General features: G+C 36.6%; 1 protein-coding gene across 1 annotated transcript in view; it reads right to left on the reverse strand.

Moving 5' to 3' along the window:
* Positions 1-810: 810 nt before the first annotated feature.
* The window catches only part of SLC6A15 (solute carrier family 6 member 15), a 38932-nt gene continuing 22687 nt past the window's right edge, over positions 811-17055 (reverse strand). Inside the window, exons 5-12 of the mRNA XM_039362962.1 lie at positions 16770-16951; positions 12399-12509; positions 8567-8808; positions 8277-8466; positions 7013-7205; positions 5793-5952; positions 4005-4167; positions 811-2244 (exon numbers count right to left, since the gene is read on the reverse strand). Coding sequence (XP_039218896.1) covers positions 1873-2244; positions 4005-4167; positions 5793-5952; positions 7013-7205; positions 8277-8466; positions 8567-8808; positions 12399-12509; positions 16770-16951 — 1613 coding nt within the window. The 3' untranslated portion in view covers positions 811-1872. The remainder of the gene's footprint in view (positions 2245-4004; positions 4168-5792; positions 5953-7012; positions 7206-8276; positions 8467-8566; positions 8809-12398; positions 12510-16769; positions 16952-17055) is intronic.

The raw sequence follows: 17055 nt of genomic DNA on the forward strand, positions 1-17055 counted from the left end.
TCCATGATTAACTGGACTTGGGATTATTAGGAACCTGTTGGCAAGGAATTGTGGCTAAAAGGACTATGAGTAGCTCTCCTGGATTACTTCATAACTCAGCTGTTTAGAATGGGTTGTTCCCTAAGACTTCTGCAGAGTTGCAGGGTGATCATTCTAAAGGAATGAATTAATATTGCATCCTTACTTACACAGAAGCATTCATACCATGAATGTATGGCATGTGTATAAACCATGCAACAGGAGAATTAAAGGTTTCAGGACTTCCTTCATCCATCCTATCAGCTGCTTCCCAACTTCTGTGATCTCAAGCACAGAAGTTACACTGGACTATTTGTAAAAATATGTTTTGTGTCATCCTACGTATATTAAGCCATCCTGTTCTTTGCTCTCTGAGAAAAAAATATTTTTCTAATCTTGTAATAACAATAAATAAATAATAAATTCAAATGTTCTATGCATGTTTACATGTTCTTAAGAGGTATGCCCAGAACCTTTCTTAAGAGAGCAGCAGAAACAATGAGCTGGTAACATTAAATCAGTAAGAATGTAATTCCTATTATGCTACAGAAACTGGTTATATCAACTTTATCAAACCTGGCAAATTCAAGATCTGATAGATTTCAATTATACATCATCTCCAGTTAGTGATACTAGCTAAAGAATATACAAGAGATTGTCCTTCTGATGGGGACAATGTAAGAATGCATGGCTTTGAAACATAAGGCCACGTTTCTTCAAGGGGTTTCTTTCAGGCCAACTATTTCTATGATTATTTATAGACACACACATGTAGCCACATGACAAAGCAACCATTTTCCACTCTTTTATTCTTAGTTTAAATGTAATGGCATACAGTTCTTGATGATTATTGATGGGATGAGGAGATTTCCTCTTTGCATGAAAATAAAAGCAAAACATATTTTTTAAAAAGCCATATCGCTTCAGGTTTTGAAGCAGTTACATACATTATTACTATACATATGTACATTACAAGTATATTGTATATAAATATAATGTATGTAATCTTGTAACCACAATAAATAGTAGGAAGAGGGAGGCTTTTTGTTTGTTTGTTTTAGGCACACAGTTTAGAAAAATGCAGAATCTGCACAGTTTCGTAAGAGTCTCAGAGCGACTCATGCTTATATCATTTTCACACTGAAAAACCAAATACAGTATGTAAAATACAGCCACATCATATGCAGTTCCCCAGAGGAATTCTGTGTTTCCAGCATAATCATACTTGGTAGTCTAATACTACTGCTCTATACAGCTATTACATGTAAGAAAATAATCTGCAGGGCTTTAAATGTTGTTTCGTTTTCTTAAAACTCAGCAAGTAGCCTAAGCAACTGTGATAGCTTAAAAAAAGTATAGGATATCTACAAAACATATGTACAAATAAGTGCAGTAAATACAGGCTTGGTGAATTCTTTGGAACTAATTTTTCCAATACACAGAAGGGGACTTAAATTGCAGGAACAAAGGAGGACTTTCCAATTACAGCAGTAGAGAAATATGAATTCACTTAAAAAATTGCTACAAACTGAGGTAACACCTGTACTTTAAAGATAGAAAAATTTCAAATTAAATGCAAAAATAATTTTGTTTTAAAAATTGGCAATTTTTTGACAAAGCTAGGCCATTACTAATTTATTGTTATATGCATTCCCTTCAGTACAAATGGAAACCAGAAAATCAAGCCAAAGGGAATTTTTTTCAAGCTTTCTGTACCACATGTCACGATATTTTGAAGGATGAAGTCATGGGGCACCTGAGATTGCACTCTTGTAAGGGAAGCTGATCACTTCTCTTAAGAGAACAAATGTTCAGTAGCTTAATAGAAGCAGAGACATCAATACTGCTTAGCAGCTACAAGTCAGACTCTGGCATATCTGACATGTTTGCCATTATGTAGCCGATACCATAACGACCGTTGGGGGCAGTGTCCACTGCTGGAGAGACAGACTGTTTTCGGTAAATGTTTTTGCCAAAGGTTGGAAAAGGCCCTTCACTTGGACTCTTTCCATGGATCAAGCTGGTATCATCTCCCTCAAGATTCACTGGTTCCTTGATAATGTGCCCTCTTTTATAAGAAACAGCTGCCAAACTACCTGAAGTATCATCAATAAGGTTGCAGCGGCGAATCAAGTAGACAACTGGGACAGGGAGCATTGCCAGAGCAATTAGAGATATGCAAACTATCAGCCCCCATGTTGGGTAGTTCTGCACCTCCTTGCTTGCCTGCATGGTCCAAGAAAAGTATCATTAGCACATATTTCCAGGATAAGTCTACACATACATTGCCCTCTCTCTTCAATTACCAGTTTATAAATGGCTTAATCCCAATCTTAGGAAGCAACATGACACCCTGTCATGGCCCCCTCAGAGGCCAGTTCAGAGGAGGAGAAGGAAGAGTTGGAGCTGGGACCTTCCAACAGGGAAGGCATGTCATGGGCTGAGGATGATGCTGTCCTGGGCCCTTCAGGCATTGGGGGAGGTGGTCAACCAGACAGAGAGATGCCTGTTTGCACAGACACAGGGAAGAATCTGCTACTGACCAGCAGTGGTGCTGATAGGCAGCCAATCTCCTCTGACAAGGAACAGCTGCCTGCTCCACTAGATCCAAGGGCAAGGAGAGTGGAATGTAGGCAAGCCGAGAGAAAGGCTGCAAGGCTACTGGGGAGGAGGTTGCCCCACTCCTCACAAGGAACACCTGGAGGGGAGTAACTTAAGGAGAACCCATGGGGAGTTAGTCTTTGCCAGGAACAATTGTTTACACTCCCCCAGCTTTTACTTGTGCCTGTTGCTGTTTGCCTTGCCTCACTTGGAAGATTGCTCTTCACATTTTGTTTTGGGCCTCACCATTCTCTGGTGGTTACATTTGGCCTTTGCTTCACTGGGGCTTTGGAACTACTTTTTTTCTGGGATCTGTTTCTTGTCCCAAGGACTGCCCTTGTATTGGGCCTGGACCCTGCCTGGTGGATTGGACTTGGAACTCTGGACCTTGCCCTGTGAGCATGTTCCTATTCTGGGGGCTTTCTTGGTACTATAGGGGCTGTTGTTTGAGGGACTGAGGGTGGCTGTCTTCAGGGTAGGGTGAGGGTGGAGCCTTACTGGTTATTGGAGTGTCGTTGGTTGAAATATTTGTTAAGACAAATAAGGAATTCTTTAAAGGCCTGCCTTGCCTTGACCACCTGGGTCATAACACACTTCTTGATTTTTTAGATGGAAAAGGTGAAGTGAAATGAAACCCAAATTATGGCTGTTATCTGGGAAGGGAATATGGGCTAAGGCTTTGAAAGTGGGGAGGATTTTAATTAGAAACATTTACAGCTGAGTAAAAATGCTTCATAGACTGATCCTACTGGCTAGAGATTTTCATCATGGCTTAAACATAGGATTTGCCTGAATAGCTTACTTTATTACATAGAGTAAAAAGTGGAATCCATTCATACTGTCTGACACTAAAGCAACAGTCTCCAACCATTTTGGCACCAGAGACTGGTTTTGCAGAAGACAATTTGTCAATTAACCAGGGAGGTAGGAGAAGCATGCAACCTAGACTTCTCACATGTGCAATTTACTGTAGGGTTTGTTGTGAGGCCTAGTTCCTAACAGGCCACTGACTGGAGATTGGGGACTACTGCACTAGAGCATCTCTGCCCCATCCAATTTATTTTACTAAGAGATTTTGGGAGTTGTCATCGTTATCATCATCATCTTCATCTACAACTTATAACCTCCCCTCCTGCCCAGAGGACAATCCTAAGAAGTTTTAGTCACAATGCTGATTCTTAGTGAGGAAATATGCTTACTTATAATAATAAGTTGTTTGATATAGTCTTTTGGACATACATTATAACTTTAAATTGCTTCTTTTCTATATGCTTATTATAACACATACCCTTTATATATGCACCATTAAATTATTAATGCTCCATGTTCTTTTTTTCTCTCTCTCTCTTTTTTTTTTTTGTTTGTTTATTTTAGGCATCACTCACCTTGTCTTCAATCCATGCACTGTAACTAGGGGGGCTTAATATCATTTGGATAATACTTGCTACCAACAAAGATAATAAAACAATTGGAGAAATATATTTCCATGTATAATAATAGAATTGATTTGGTGAAAAGCCAAGCATATCTTTCAAATCTTCCATAAATCTGGAAAACAGGAGACATTTTATTAATTCAAAAGCCACTGTAGTCTTTCCCAAAATTCTAGTTTCCAAGATATTATGAATAGCCACATGGAAATTCTGAGAGTTGTCATCCCAACGTATATGAATTACTAAACATATGAATTAAAGTAAAACATTCTACTTAATTTAAAAATTTAAAGTATTAACAATGACATACACCTTTCCCATGAAATATACAGTATATGTATAAATTATAAATATTATGGATAATAATTTTAAAAATACAGTGCTACCCTTGCAAATATGCTTCTTATCTAAGTGTTCTTTGTGATGTCTAGCATGAGACAGAGGAAATTATGTCACTGTATCTGATAATTATATTTATCAACTTCAGCACAAATGTTTGCCAGCTATTATGGCATGTCTCTGAAGGATGCTTTAAATATTCAGAAACTAAGCACTAACCGTATTTGAATGGAATGTAACCTCTATGCAAACTTGTTCAATAAATAACCCTTTATGATAATTATGATGGATAACAAAGTTAATAAATGCAGTATATATCTAGTACAATCTATAACATTATCTTAAAGCAGTGGTTCTCAACCTTTTAAATGCCACAACCCCCAACCGGTCATAAGTCGAGGACTAAATTGGTCGTAAGTCGAGGACTAAACCAGTCATAAGTCGAGGACTACCCAACCGGTCGTAAGTTAAGGACTTTCCCTGCCCGGGAGCGCCGCACATGCATGGTGCCGCCCCCTGCGCCGGCCGAGGCGTAGCTGGCAAGCAGCAGAGACGGAGCAGACTGACCACCGGCTGGGCCACCAGCTGGCTCAGCCCAAGGGAGGTAAGCACCCACCGGAAAAGGGGGGAAAATGGCGGACAGCCTTGCTTGGTGACCCCCGTGAAATGGTCGATCGACCCCAAATGGGTCACGACCCATAGATTGAGAACCGCTGTCTTAAAGAATGATGTAACAAAGATCAGGAGAAGATAAAAGTGAACTCCCATTATCAAGAACTACCCAAGAGCAGCTCAACCTTTCTCTGAATTGCAATACAATTCCATGAAAGATTAATGAAAACCAGTTGGTCAGAGTCTAATACTTTTAGGTTCTGTGTGAAGTGGGCAAGGGTGTGGATGTGGTAAGACTGTCTCCATTCTATCGGTTGACAATGTGTTTCCTTCTTTTTGCATGCTATTTCTCCCATTATCTTTTCTGCATTACAAAATCTTTCTGGAATAAACAGGTTGAAGACAACTTTTGGTAAGTATTATTAATTTAGTTGGTGTCTCTTTATTATAGTTGACAAACTCATGTTAATTAGTGATGTGCATCTCCAATATAAGTTGTGCTAGAACTAAGTAATATATTAGAAGGACAACTGTATACAAGCTTTGTTTCAATAAATCTATGTAATTTTAATACTGCAAACATTGCCTCCTGTTGTATTTGTGCCTACCAGAGACAATGATCCTTAGAGGGAAGAAAATGTGTTCTTTATTCTCTCATTTTCCCTGACTTCTGCCATCTTCTACTCATTCCTATAGAGCAAGACAACCCAGCCCTTTAGATCAATAAAATTGTAACCTTAAGAATTATTAGCAGTATTGCATAATAAAGAATGCAGAATATGCACTTACTTGTCTATTCCATAAACGTAACTCATTGCAATATTCTCCAAAATGACAACAATAAGTAGAGGCAGTGTAGCAGAGTAGTCATCAAACATTGTTACAAAGTAATTACCAGACCGCTGCACAAATATGAGGCCAATGCAGAATGCTAGAAGACAGCAAGTGACTGAAAGAAAACAGAAAGAAAAGAAGAATAGAGGTTGTGTATCCATTAATATCTTTGGTATTATTGTCATTGTTTCTTTTTGACATCAAACTACAGCTTGGCTATTTTGTTTTCCTTTTTTTTTGTTTATTCTCTAATCTTCATCTAGAAATATGTGGCAAAACTAGAATGACTCTTTTCCTACCTAGCTAGTTACAAATTCCCAGTGTTAGAAATGAAAAAGGACTGGGAAGATTCTATTATTACATAGAATATTTGGAGAGTGGCTTCAGATCATAATGCATACTTTCCAGGTAGAAACTTTTGAAAAACCTTGTAAAGGGAACTTTAGGGACTTCTCTAGGCCAGGGGTCTTCAGACTTAGCCCTTTTATGACTTGTGGACTTCAACTCCCAGAATTCCTCAGCCAGTGTGCCTGGCTGAGGAATTCTGGGAGTTGAAGTCCACAAGTCATAAAAGGGCCAAGTTTGAAGGCCCCTGCTCTAGGCAGTCACCAGGAGTGAGCCCTTACTCAAAGGCGCACTTACATGCACACAAAAAGAAACATTGAGTTTTCACTGATTCCAAAGCATCTCTTCATGGCCAGCCCTGGTAACAATCAAGCAGATCTAAATATTCAGAACAAGGATTAATAGAATCTAAAAAGTATGTTAAATAATTCCCATTTGAAAATTCCCCTTTTGTCTTCAAACAGCTGTTCCATATTTGAGATGGACTATTCCATCCTCATAGGAAGTATTCTATTACTGTTCTGACCTTGCTTGAAAATGTTGAACTTGAAATGCTTGACACACTTCTAATAAAACCCATGTGGTCTTCTGTTGACAGAATCACGTCTATCATCAAAGGGAGGCAATTCTATCTCTGCCCTGCAGTAACTTGCACATGCTCCTAATTTGCTCTGAACAGTCCTGTGATAGGAGGGGTTTTGAAAAGGAATAAAAGCACCTTTTCTACTGGGAAAAAGCATTCCATAAGTATAAAATCAAATTAGGAAGCTACTTTGTTGAGGTCATTTTCTTGTAGATAACCTCAAAGAAAGAAACATATGCCAACTCACCAGTCAGAATTTCTTTTCTCACTTTGAAGGTATCAACTATAGGTGTAGTGATCCCTTCAATTGTTCCAAACATGCTGCCAAGCCCTAGATTTACCAGCATCAGGAAAAACATCACTGACCAGAAAGGAGAAGCAGGGAAGTGTGTCATGGCTTCTGTGAAGGCAATGAAAGCTAAACCAGTTCCCTGAACAGCCTGTCAAGAAGAAGTCTCAGTGATTAAAATTGGTCAAGAAGAAGAAGCTTGAAAAGACAGAAGAGACACTGCATGGTGAACAAACACACTTAGTGAAGAGGAGCAGGGATGATGATACTGCTTAAAGCAGTTATGACAGCTAAGTTGAGTAAAATGATTGTCTGATCATCGTTTTATTCCAAGAGTTTTCTCTGTTCATTATTGCAGTAAGACTGATATAATGGCCTGTCCCATTTGCACTGGCAAAGGAAGCATGCTGCGGGTCCTGTCAACCCAATTATTCCAGCTGGTGGGGTCCAGGAGGAGGGCCTTCTCTGTTGTTGCTCCTGCCCTCTGGAACATATTGCCCTCCCAATGTGAGGTTGGCCCCAACCCTTCTTTCATAAGAACCTGAAGATGTGGCTCTGCTAATTGGCTAAGGAGGGGGAACAGCACAATGGAGGTGATTGATTAAATAACAATAGATCCCATCTCCCCCACTCCACTCTCACCCTTCCCACATGTCTTTAGATTTTAATGTTTGGTTTTAATTTATTTATGTTTTAATGTGTATGCATGTATGTATGTATGTATGTATGTATGTATGTATGTATGTATGAATGAATGAATGTATATACATTTTTATGATTGTAAGCCACCCAGAGTTACCCTATGGCAGACATGTCAAACTTGTGATGTCACATGACATCGTGCAACGTATCGAGACTATTTTGCATTGCCGGCAATGGGGTGGGCGCGGCTTCCGTGTGACACATCTGGCCTGTGGGCTGGCAGTTTGACACCCCTGCCATATGGGAATGAATGAATGCCAGTAGTGGCTTACTGCATGGAAAAATAAAGACACCAGCTATGGATTTTGTACATTCCTTAATATCAGCAGTAAACTGTTCCAATTATGAACTTGATAGGGATGGGAATGGATAGAACATAAACAAGGAAACTTGAGGCAAAGTTCTGATTTAGTACATTCCTTGGAAGTGAAAAGCAACACTATTCTCAAAGGACTAGACGTTTATTAAAACAATTGGTCATTTGTAAACTTTGTATCATGGATTGAGTTATTACTCTGACCTTATTAAGTTCATCTTCAATTTGACATGGTTTCAAACCCAGAGGAAATTCATCTTCTTTAACTTTCTGAATGATATCATAAACCAGATTATAATCCTCTGCTGTAATACTTGATAAATTAATATGATGAGGTATGATAGCCTTGCTGAGATTTCCACTGTTCAGAAGGCTGATAATTTGTTGAGAATTTCTGTAAAAGCACAAAAATGCAAAGGCACACAATCACACAAAAGAATAAGGATGGAAAATCTGCAATGAAATATTCTGTAAAAATTGATAAATATTCATACTGGATAATGCATTTCTCATTTATGATGTTTGCTTTGAAGCCCAGAACAGCAAACACTACTAAAGTTGCCAGCACCGAAGTGAAAAAATTGATGAAGGACACCAGAACAGCATCGAAATGGCAGTTGTTGTCTCTCTTGTTGTAGCTTGAAAAGGCAATGACTCCACCAAATCCAAGTCCTAAGGCAAAGAACACCTGAGTAGCAGCTTCTCTCCAGACCTTAGGCTCCAGCATTATTTCAAGCTGTTTGAAATCAGATATATATAAGTCAACAATAAAATGCAGCATTTCCATTAGGCAGAGAGGGAACAAATCATGAGGAAACATTCTAATATTACTTTTCAGTGGTAACACATAGCTCAGTCCAAATCTGAATTTGATAATGGTCACTAGATCAATATTTGTCAACCTCAGCAGTTTTAAGATAGGTGGACTTCAACTTCCAGAATTCCCTAGCCAGCAAGGGGAATTCTGAGAATTTAAGTCCACACATCTTAAAGTTGCGGAAGTTGACAAACATTGCACTAGATAACCAAGAGTATATTCTGTCTTCTATTTGTTTTGAAAATTAGCTAAAACATATTCTAAATATTACATAAAACTGACATTAAACATTTTGCTAATATTTTCCATTTATATAGGTAAAAATAAACTTTTACCAATAATATTGTCAATATGGTTCTTAAGAACAACTGGAATTTGCCCAGAGAAATTTTGGCATGTCAGAAATAACAATGAACAACCCAGAAGAACTAAATTGATAAATAACTGATTCAAATGAATAATTCTTCTTATTATTTTTAAATATATTTAAAAATAATTCTTATTATTAATTGCTGCTTAATCTCCAAATCAAAATCAGAGTAAAACTATGATTCCTATATAAAAAAGGAAAATCAATTTTCAGGAATTTGAGAAAAAAAGTGCTTTTACTATTTGAATGATTTATTCAACAACATGTGTAACATTTTTTGAAAAATCAAGATTTGGGGAATTTTTAAAATTATTGTCACCTTCATATCAATTATAGAAAGTAAATAGCTTGAACAGATCTTAAATGGAAATGGAAATTTTACTTTCTGAAAACAGAACAACTCATTAGCTAAACCTAAAGCCAGATTGATGGCATACATCTGTGCCTGTCTAATCTAATGAACATGTTATTAGTTCAATGGTGTTTACTCCACTAAAAGCTGAACTAAGATCACAGCTTCTGGATTTTGATATATGCCAAATGTCAGTAGTATTATCTAAGAAACAGAAATTTTAAAGTAGTCCATTATTTCAATATTCTTGTTAAATATAATGCATTCTTATAATAAAAGCAAATCCAAATATTTTTCTAAGCTGATAGAGTGATTGTTCTCTAAAAGTGTACATTTTAATAATAGGAAACACTTTCTATCTAATACTTCTATTGAGATTTATCATATAAACAAATCTTTCTAAGTTGACATACCATAGTTGAGTCACTAGATGGCACTATATACACAGTTTTTATTCTCAATTTCCAATTGCTTTTGAATAGGGCACTATTTTCAGTCATGTAATCTTACCCTAGAAAAGTTCTTTCTGGTTTTATTTTCCTCTCAACATTTCAGTAATCACATTTCTCTGAGTTTTTTTTAGCTCAAGTATTGCTACATCTACTCCTTATTTGATGAAAAATGAATTTATGGACTTAAGGATGCAACTATATGTTCCTTAGAAGTAAAAACCATTGAAAACTATGATAATTACTTCTAAGTAGATTTTAATAGGATGAAGGATTAACAGGTGTATCAGTGAAAAAGCACACATTTTGCTACAGAATTATAGATAGAATTATGCTGGTCTTCGACCAGAATAAAGATTTGATTTGACTCGAATAGATAGAATTGTCGAAGACTTGAAATCTGAAAGACTGGTTGCTTGTCAATATAGACAATATTGAGCTAAGAATGACTCAAAATTTACTTTTGTAGAAGTATTTTATATACTGAAAATACTGGGATGGTGGCTCAGTTCATTGCAACCATTATAAATTATCAGACATAATACTGAACTGCAAATTTATAACAATAGTTTTCTTATACTTGATATAGCTATGTTGAAGGTAGTCTCTGATTTAAACTGAACTTATAAGAACATGGAGATAGCCATATTGAAATATTTCATTTATTGTAACTGAAACAAAAAATATTAATGTCAGCCTGGCCCCCTCCTATATTATATCACCTACTCCAACACTCCAAAAAACAAGCAGTGAAGGCTTTATTGTGTACCTCTGATTTAGTGAAACAATTGGTGTTCTGCACTGGAAGAAGCCTGACTTTAAAATAATAGGTAGCTGAGAAAAATCCAGCCAGAGTCCAAAACTCTTATTATCGCTTCCAAGCCTGAGGAGGTATTTAATTCCTACCTCTCTGTGTGTTTGGCAAGGTGAAGTGCTGGGCATAAAGCAGGGGAATAAATTACTATTGAGGGCAGAAGTTGAAGAAGATAGTTGCAAAAATATTTAATGCAAGGGATATTTGTATCTGTTCTCAAAAGGATTATTACATGCCCAAACGAGCTGCTTATCTAAAATGGACAGCATGTAGAATTAATTACCAGCTGCACAGGGTGTAAAATCATTGAGGCCCATATATATAAAGGGATTAAATAAATCTTAGTTCTTTCCAAAAGCTGTTTCAGACTTTCCAGCTGACTTTTCCTAAATCTTTTCATATTCTCTGGTTTACTTTATCATCATTAAATTTTAAATAATGCTTCCAGGATTCTGCTACATCAGGGGTGTCAAACTGCCAGCCCACAGGCCAGATGCATCATAGCAAAACCGTGCTCACTCCATTGCCAGCAATGGCAAAAAAGTCACGATACATCATGATACATCATGTGACGTTGTGAGTTTGACACCCCTGTGCTACATCTTAGTATTCGACATAGATTTGGAATTGTCTTGTACAAATCAGCAGTATACTTTGCAACATATTAATCACTTTTCAAATGTGTACTATGATAATTCAGATTATGGAATAGCTGCAGCTGTGAAGGTCTTCAAAGGGGCATTTTGCTTTGATCAAAATTTGATTAAAGTGCCCATTTGAAGTGGCACAACAGAACGAAAAAGCATTTTCTTTTAAATGTTGGGTTATTGTGGCGATGCTATTTGGAGCTTTACAATAAAAGATGATTCCTGGTTTGGGCAATTAGTTAATTGTTCAAGTTGAGACATCACTTTGAATCAGATTGCTGTAGCCTTGAAGCCATTCCCCAAGGTGGAGTTGAGCCACTCCTCAGAGCTTTATTAAACCTTTCTCTTTAAGCTTTCACTCCTTAATCCCATGAAGGAGAGCAGGGGCAGACTGGTGGGGCCTCTCCCCTTCCCCTTATTTGGATCAGTTCATGCACTGGGGGGACAAATAACTGAAATTGGGAATCAGAGGAGGGTGTACATGTGTCAAGGATTTCTTTATCTAATTTTGAAAGTTACATTATAAGAGTAACATAAATTTGTTATCCTCCTGTTGTAGATAAACTATCTTCTCTTCTTTCATCAAACACACCAATACAGTGTTTTGGATGTCTTTCCTACTGCTGTAAACTCAAACCACTGAAATTGAATATAAATCAAGGACAATATCAATTAGAGGGAAAATTCATAATCCTCTGAGAGTGATGATGCAGTTTAAAAGCACACAACAAATTACTTTTTATATTTGAGCTAGAACTATCTTCCATAGCACATGTATCACAAATCAGTAGACTTCTTTTAACTGATTATGAGCATGAGTTTATTAAAGCTATTGAAAGGCAAATAGTAAATGGGATCAGAAGCAATCAAGCATTACCTTTGGAGTAAACATATGACGAATCCCATCCAGTGAACCATTTAAAAGCAGCCCTCTGATTAGAAAGCACAGAAGTACGACATAAGGGAAAAGAGAGCTGAAGTACATTATCTGAAAGATATTAAAAGCAAATCATTTAAAAAAAACCAACAAAATTTCTCAGCCATCCTACCCTGACTGACAATAGCAATGAACTAGTCAAAAATGTAGGTTTCATGTACACTCTCAACAGTCAATTGTGTTAAAATAAAAAAAAAAAAATCCAAACAGGCAATCTCCAAAAGTGATGGACTACAACTGCCCCAATCTCCAGTCAGTAGAGCCTTTATTGGGGTTGGCTGGCAGTAAAAGTCAACCTCTATTAGAAGGCACCAGGTTGGAAAAGGCCCGCTTAAGAGATCTGTAAAATCCAACAAAGGTTATTGCTCCTTTACTGAAATAAGTGTATCATTGAAATGAGAAATTAGTTTATTCTGAAATGAATAAACAAATGAGAACAGAGTAGTGAAACAAGCATCATCATCAGGAGTAACCATAATGATCTGGTCATGTCTCTATAGGAAAGACTAGTGAACATATTAAGAATCATTGTTGTGTTTGGTACTTTCTGAAGCCCAAGTCTTCTTGCCCAGCTGAATCACTGAGTAAAAAAGAAAGATTCCCCACTCCATATTCATTTAGAACATCAGTATACCTGTAAACGATAATTTAAAAATAGCAAATCATTATCAGGAGTATGTTTCTTGCCCATCTCTCCACTGTTATCAGCAGCAACATGGGCTAAGGTGAACTATCGTCTTGCTCAATGACAAGACTGCAAAGATAGGTCAAACTAATTTTGATTTTATTTTTATGTCTAAAAGTAATTAAAATCAAATATAGTTGCCATTTAATCAATATTTACTCCAATTCATGCACAGGTGAATCTTCTGCTATGCTAAAATCACATAAAAGCTATTGTAGTAACAACTTCTGGAAGTTTCTGGGATTACTTTTGCCTTTTTACCTTTCTTGTGGGTTTTTGGATATTAGATAATTGGAATATGATATCAGAAATAGCACAAGACAGGTAAAGAGATTTGTTTCTGAGAAAGAAAGAAATGCTACATTTATAGACTGACAAACAGAAGCCTCTGGTTTAAATCCAATGATTTGCTCCATCAAAAATGATACTTTCCGTTAGAAAAAAGGCAGCCCACTGGGGAAAAGGAAAATTGAAAGCATATTTGCCTCAGACTGCTGTCTGGAAGTCTTTCTGGATTTTGCCAGAACACTTTCTTCCAAGAAAGAATGGTTGCTGGAATTGGGTATGTCTAGTTTAATGAAGAGAAGGATGAGGGATGACATGATAGCAGTGCTTCAATATTTCAGGGGTTGCCACAAAGAAGAGGAAGTCAAGCTATTCTCCAAAGCACCTGAAAACAAGACAAGAAGCAATGGATGGAAACTAATCAAAGAGAGAAGCAACCTAGAACTAAGGAGAAACTTCCTGACAGTTAGAACAATTAATCAGTGGAACAACCTGCCTCCAGAACTTGTGAATGCTTCAACACTGGAAGTTTTTAAAAAGAGACTGGACGGCCATTTGTCTGAAATGGCATAGGGTTTCCTGCCCAAGCAGGGGGTTGGACTTGATGACCTCAAGGTCCCTTCCAACATTATTATTATTAGTATTAGTATTACCATGCCTTGAAGAGCAGGTAATAAATTATTAATATAAAAGATAAAGCTCAGTTCTTGGTGACTTTATGACTATGTCCATCTAATTTTCCTGGAATAATATGGAGGTTGGCCATTGCCTTTTTTTAAAAGTGTTTTCTTAACCTCCCAGTCTAATCTACAGTCCAGTGGTCTCCACTTCAAGTCCAAATTCATTTAGGGTTTTGATGTCAGCCAAAGTTTGTTGAATTTAAAATCTAAGCAAGAACTGGAAAATCAGGGGATCAACCTGTCATGATGGACATTTTTACAGATGCAAAATAGATATGAAAAGATGTGAAAATGTATGGATTCTATAAAGATCAAACTGTATTTGATAAGATTTTGTTAACCTCAGATGAGGAATTAATTAAGAAAATGTATAATTTTTTTGTTAATTTTGGAAATGGAAAGTGAACAAGTTAAAGAAACAATGAAAAACTGGGTGAAAAACTTTGGCTATAATATAGAACTAGAAAAGTGGCAAAAGCTATGGGAGAGAAATTACAAATTAACAATGTCAACTTCATATAAAGAAAACGTATATTAAATGTTTTATAGATGGCACTTGCCACCAGCAAGATTAGCAAAAATGTTTAAAAATATGTCAGATAGATGTTGGAAATGTAAGCACAACTCAGGCACATATTATCACATTTGGTGGACATGTGGCAAAGCAAAAGCTTATTGGAAAAAGATACATGTGTGGTTAGAAAAAATATTAGGTGAACATGTTGATTTTAAACCTGAACTTTTCTTACTAGGTATAATGCCTGAAAAGATTAATAAGCAAAGTCTGTATTTGATTTTACATGTCACCACAGAGGCGAGAATAATCTTTGTGCAATATTGGAAGAACGAAGGACTACCATCAGAGGAAGAAACAATCAGAAAAATATTGGGATGCGCAGAGGTGGACAGATTAACTATGAGATTGAAAGATAAAGAAGACACAGATTACTACCAAACTTGGGACTTATTTTATTGTTGGCTAGAGGAGAGAATGAAGGATTAGGAATTGATATATGTATTAGCATAGCTGAGCCCACACTGCTCGTTGGTTGAAAAATTAACACATGTATGTAAAAAAAAATCAATAAAATCTTAAAAAAAAGAAAGTTTGTTGACAGCTGCTGTTGTTCTAGCTGAGAAAAAAAAGTGGAAGCCATTATGCATAAGTGAATTTTGAAGTGATTGCACTGAATGACAAGCATCTTTGAAACAAAGTATCTAAAGCAGACGTGAGAAAATATGGCCCCTTTATGACTTGTGTGCTTCAGCTTCCAGAATTCCTTAGTCAGTCATGCTGGCTCAGGAATTCTGGGAGTTGAAGTCCAAAAGTCTTAAAAGGTCCATAGTTCTTGACCCCTGATCAAAAGCATAATTTTCTTAATAAGTGATATTGTCAGTCTACATTTCACTACAATCAAATATTTCCATATGAATATAATTGCAGAAAAATAAAACAAGATATGAAATATATATATAAATGTTTGATCAGTCTAAAGGATGGCATATAAAAGGCTTAATCAACTATCTCCACATACTATAAATAATGTTTTCTTCCTCAATGCAGTAGAAATCAAAATATGCAAACTAAATTTTAGGCATATTATAGAATGGTCCAAATGAGTTGTGAATGGCTCACAAGAAATGAATAGAGCCCTGCTGGATCAGAGGCTGGTTTAGTCTAGCATTATAGGCCAAAAGTTGACACTTAATGGATCTGGAAGGTTTACAGAGAAGGATGCAAGGGCGATTAAGTGCTTAGTGTCACAAGGATCGCTTAGTATGAAACTTATCTCCAGATGAAATTGATAATTTTTAGCTTGATAATTCAAAAATTATGACTGCATAAAAATGGGTGAAAATCTGAAGTCAAACAATTATACTTTCTGGATGTGTTCTTACCAGAGAAAGTCTATATGATTACTAGGAGTCAACACCAACTTGATGGCACCATCGTTTTTGCTCATCTTGATTATTTTCTTCCTCAACATGGTTAATTTAGGTGGTTAGTTTTAATACTTCTATTTGGTTCTCTTTTCCACCCTATGTATCTTCTTCAAATAAAGCCATGTTATCTTCTGTACTACCTATTCTGAGCCCCAACTGCTCTGTGCTCTCATTTTACATCAGCTCCAATCTTCTTTCAGTGATGCAAAACTGTTCAGCTCTGTCTCCTCACTCACAGTTTCCTTAAAAGATTTCATGTCTGAGTGATCTTTTTCTTGCTGTTGAAATCTCCTATATGATTATATCACAAATGTTTGATACTTGAACTGACTGTTTCACTATTTCTCAGACTTAGTCCAAATCAAATTAATAAAGCAAACTGTGCTCAAAAACAGAGCTAGTAACCTCACTCAGTTGGGTTTTCTTTTCTTTTCTTTTTAATTAAGTGCCGAGATGTAATTATAAGTATTATTCATAGCAAATGAAAAGAGATCAAGGTTCTCATGCCACAATAATCCCTTCTTTTATTCAAAGTGGTTTTTGTTTTTAACAGACTATAATTTAAAAATTATTGTACCAACATTTTTTTACTTGAAAGTATAAAGAAACATACACAAGCACACTCAATGAGTCATATCTTCAAGCTTGCCCATGCAAACTTTATGGCAAAATAGGCAAAAGGGTGTGGTGAATAAAAATGTGGGTGACAATACTTACTTTGCCTGAAGATTGGATGCCTTTAATCATTGCCAGGCACACCATAACCCATGCAGCCAATAAGCAGATGGTCATTTTCCAATTCAAACCTCCACTCTCAGATATAGAATTAGAAATATTGAGTGCTTCTCTGTACCAGTAATATGTCGTAGCTGAGCTTTTTTCACATTCTGGCTCCACAACTAACCAGAAAATGAGAAGAGGAGAGGGAGAGGGAGAGGGAAAGAGAGAGGGAGAGGGAGAGGGAGAAGAGAAGAGAAGAGAAGAGAACACAGTTATAAAGTAA

This window comes from Crotalus tigris, unplaced genomic scaffold (genome assembly GCF_016545835.1).
Source record: "Crotalus tigris isolate CLP2741 ecotype Arizona unplaced genomic scaffold, ASM1654583v1 scf7180000019496.3020429, whole genome shotgun sequence".
Classification (NCBI taxonomy): domain Eukaryota; kingdom Metazoa; phylum Chordata; class Lepidosauria; order Squamata; family Viperidae; genus Crotalus; species Crotalus tigris.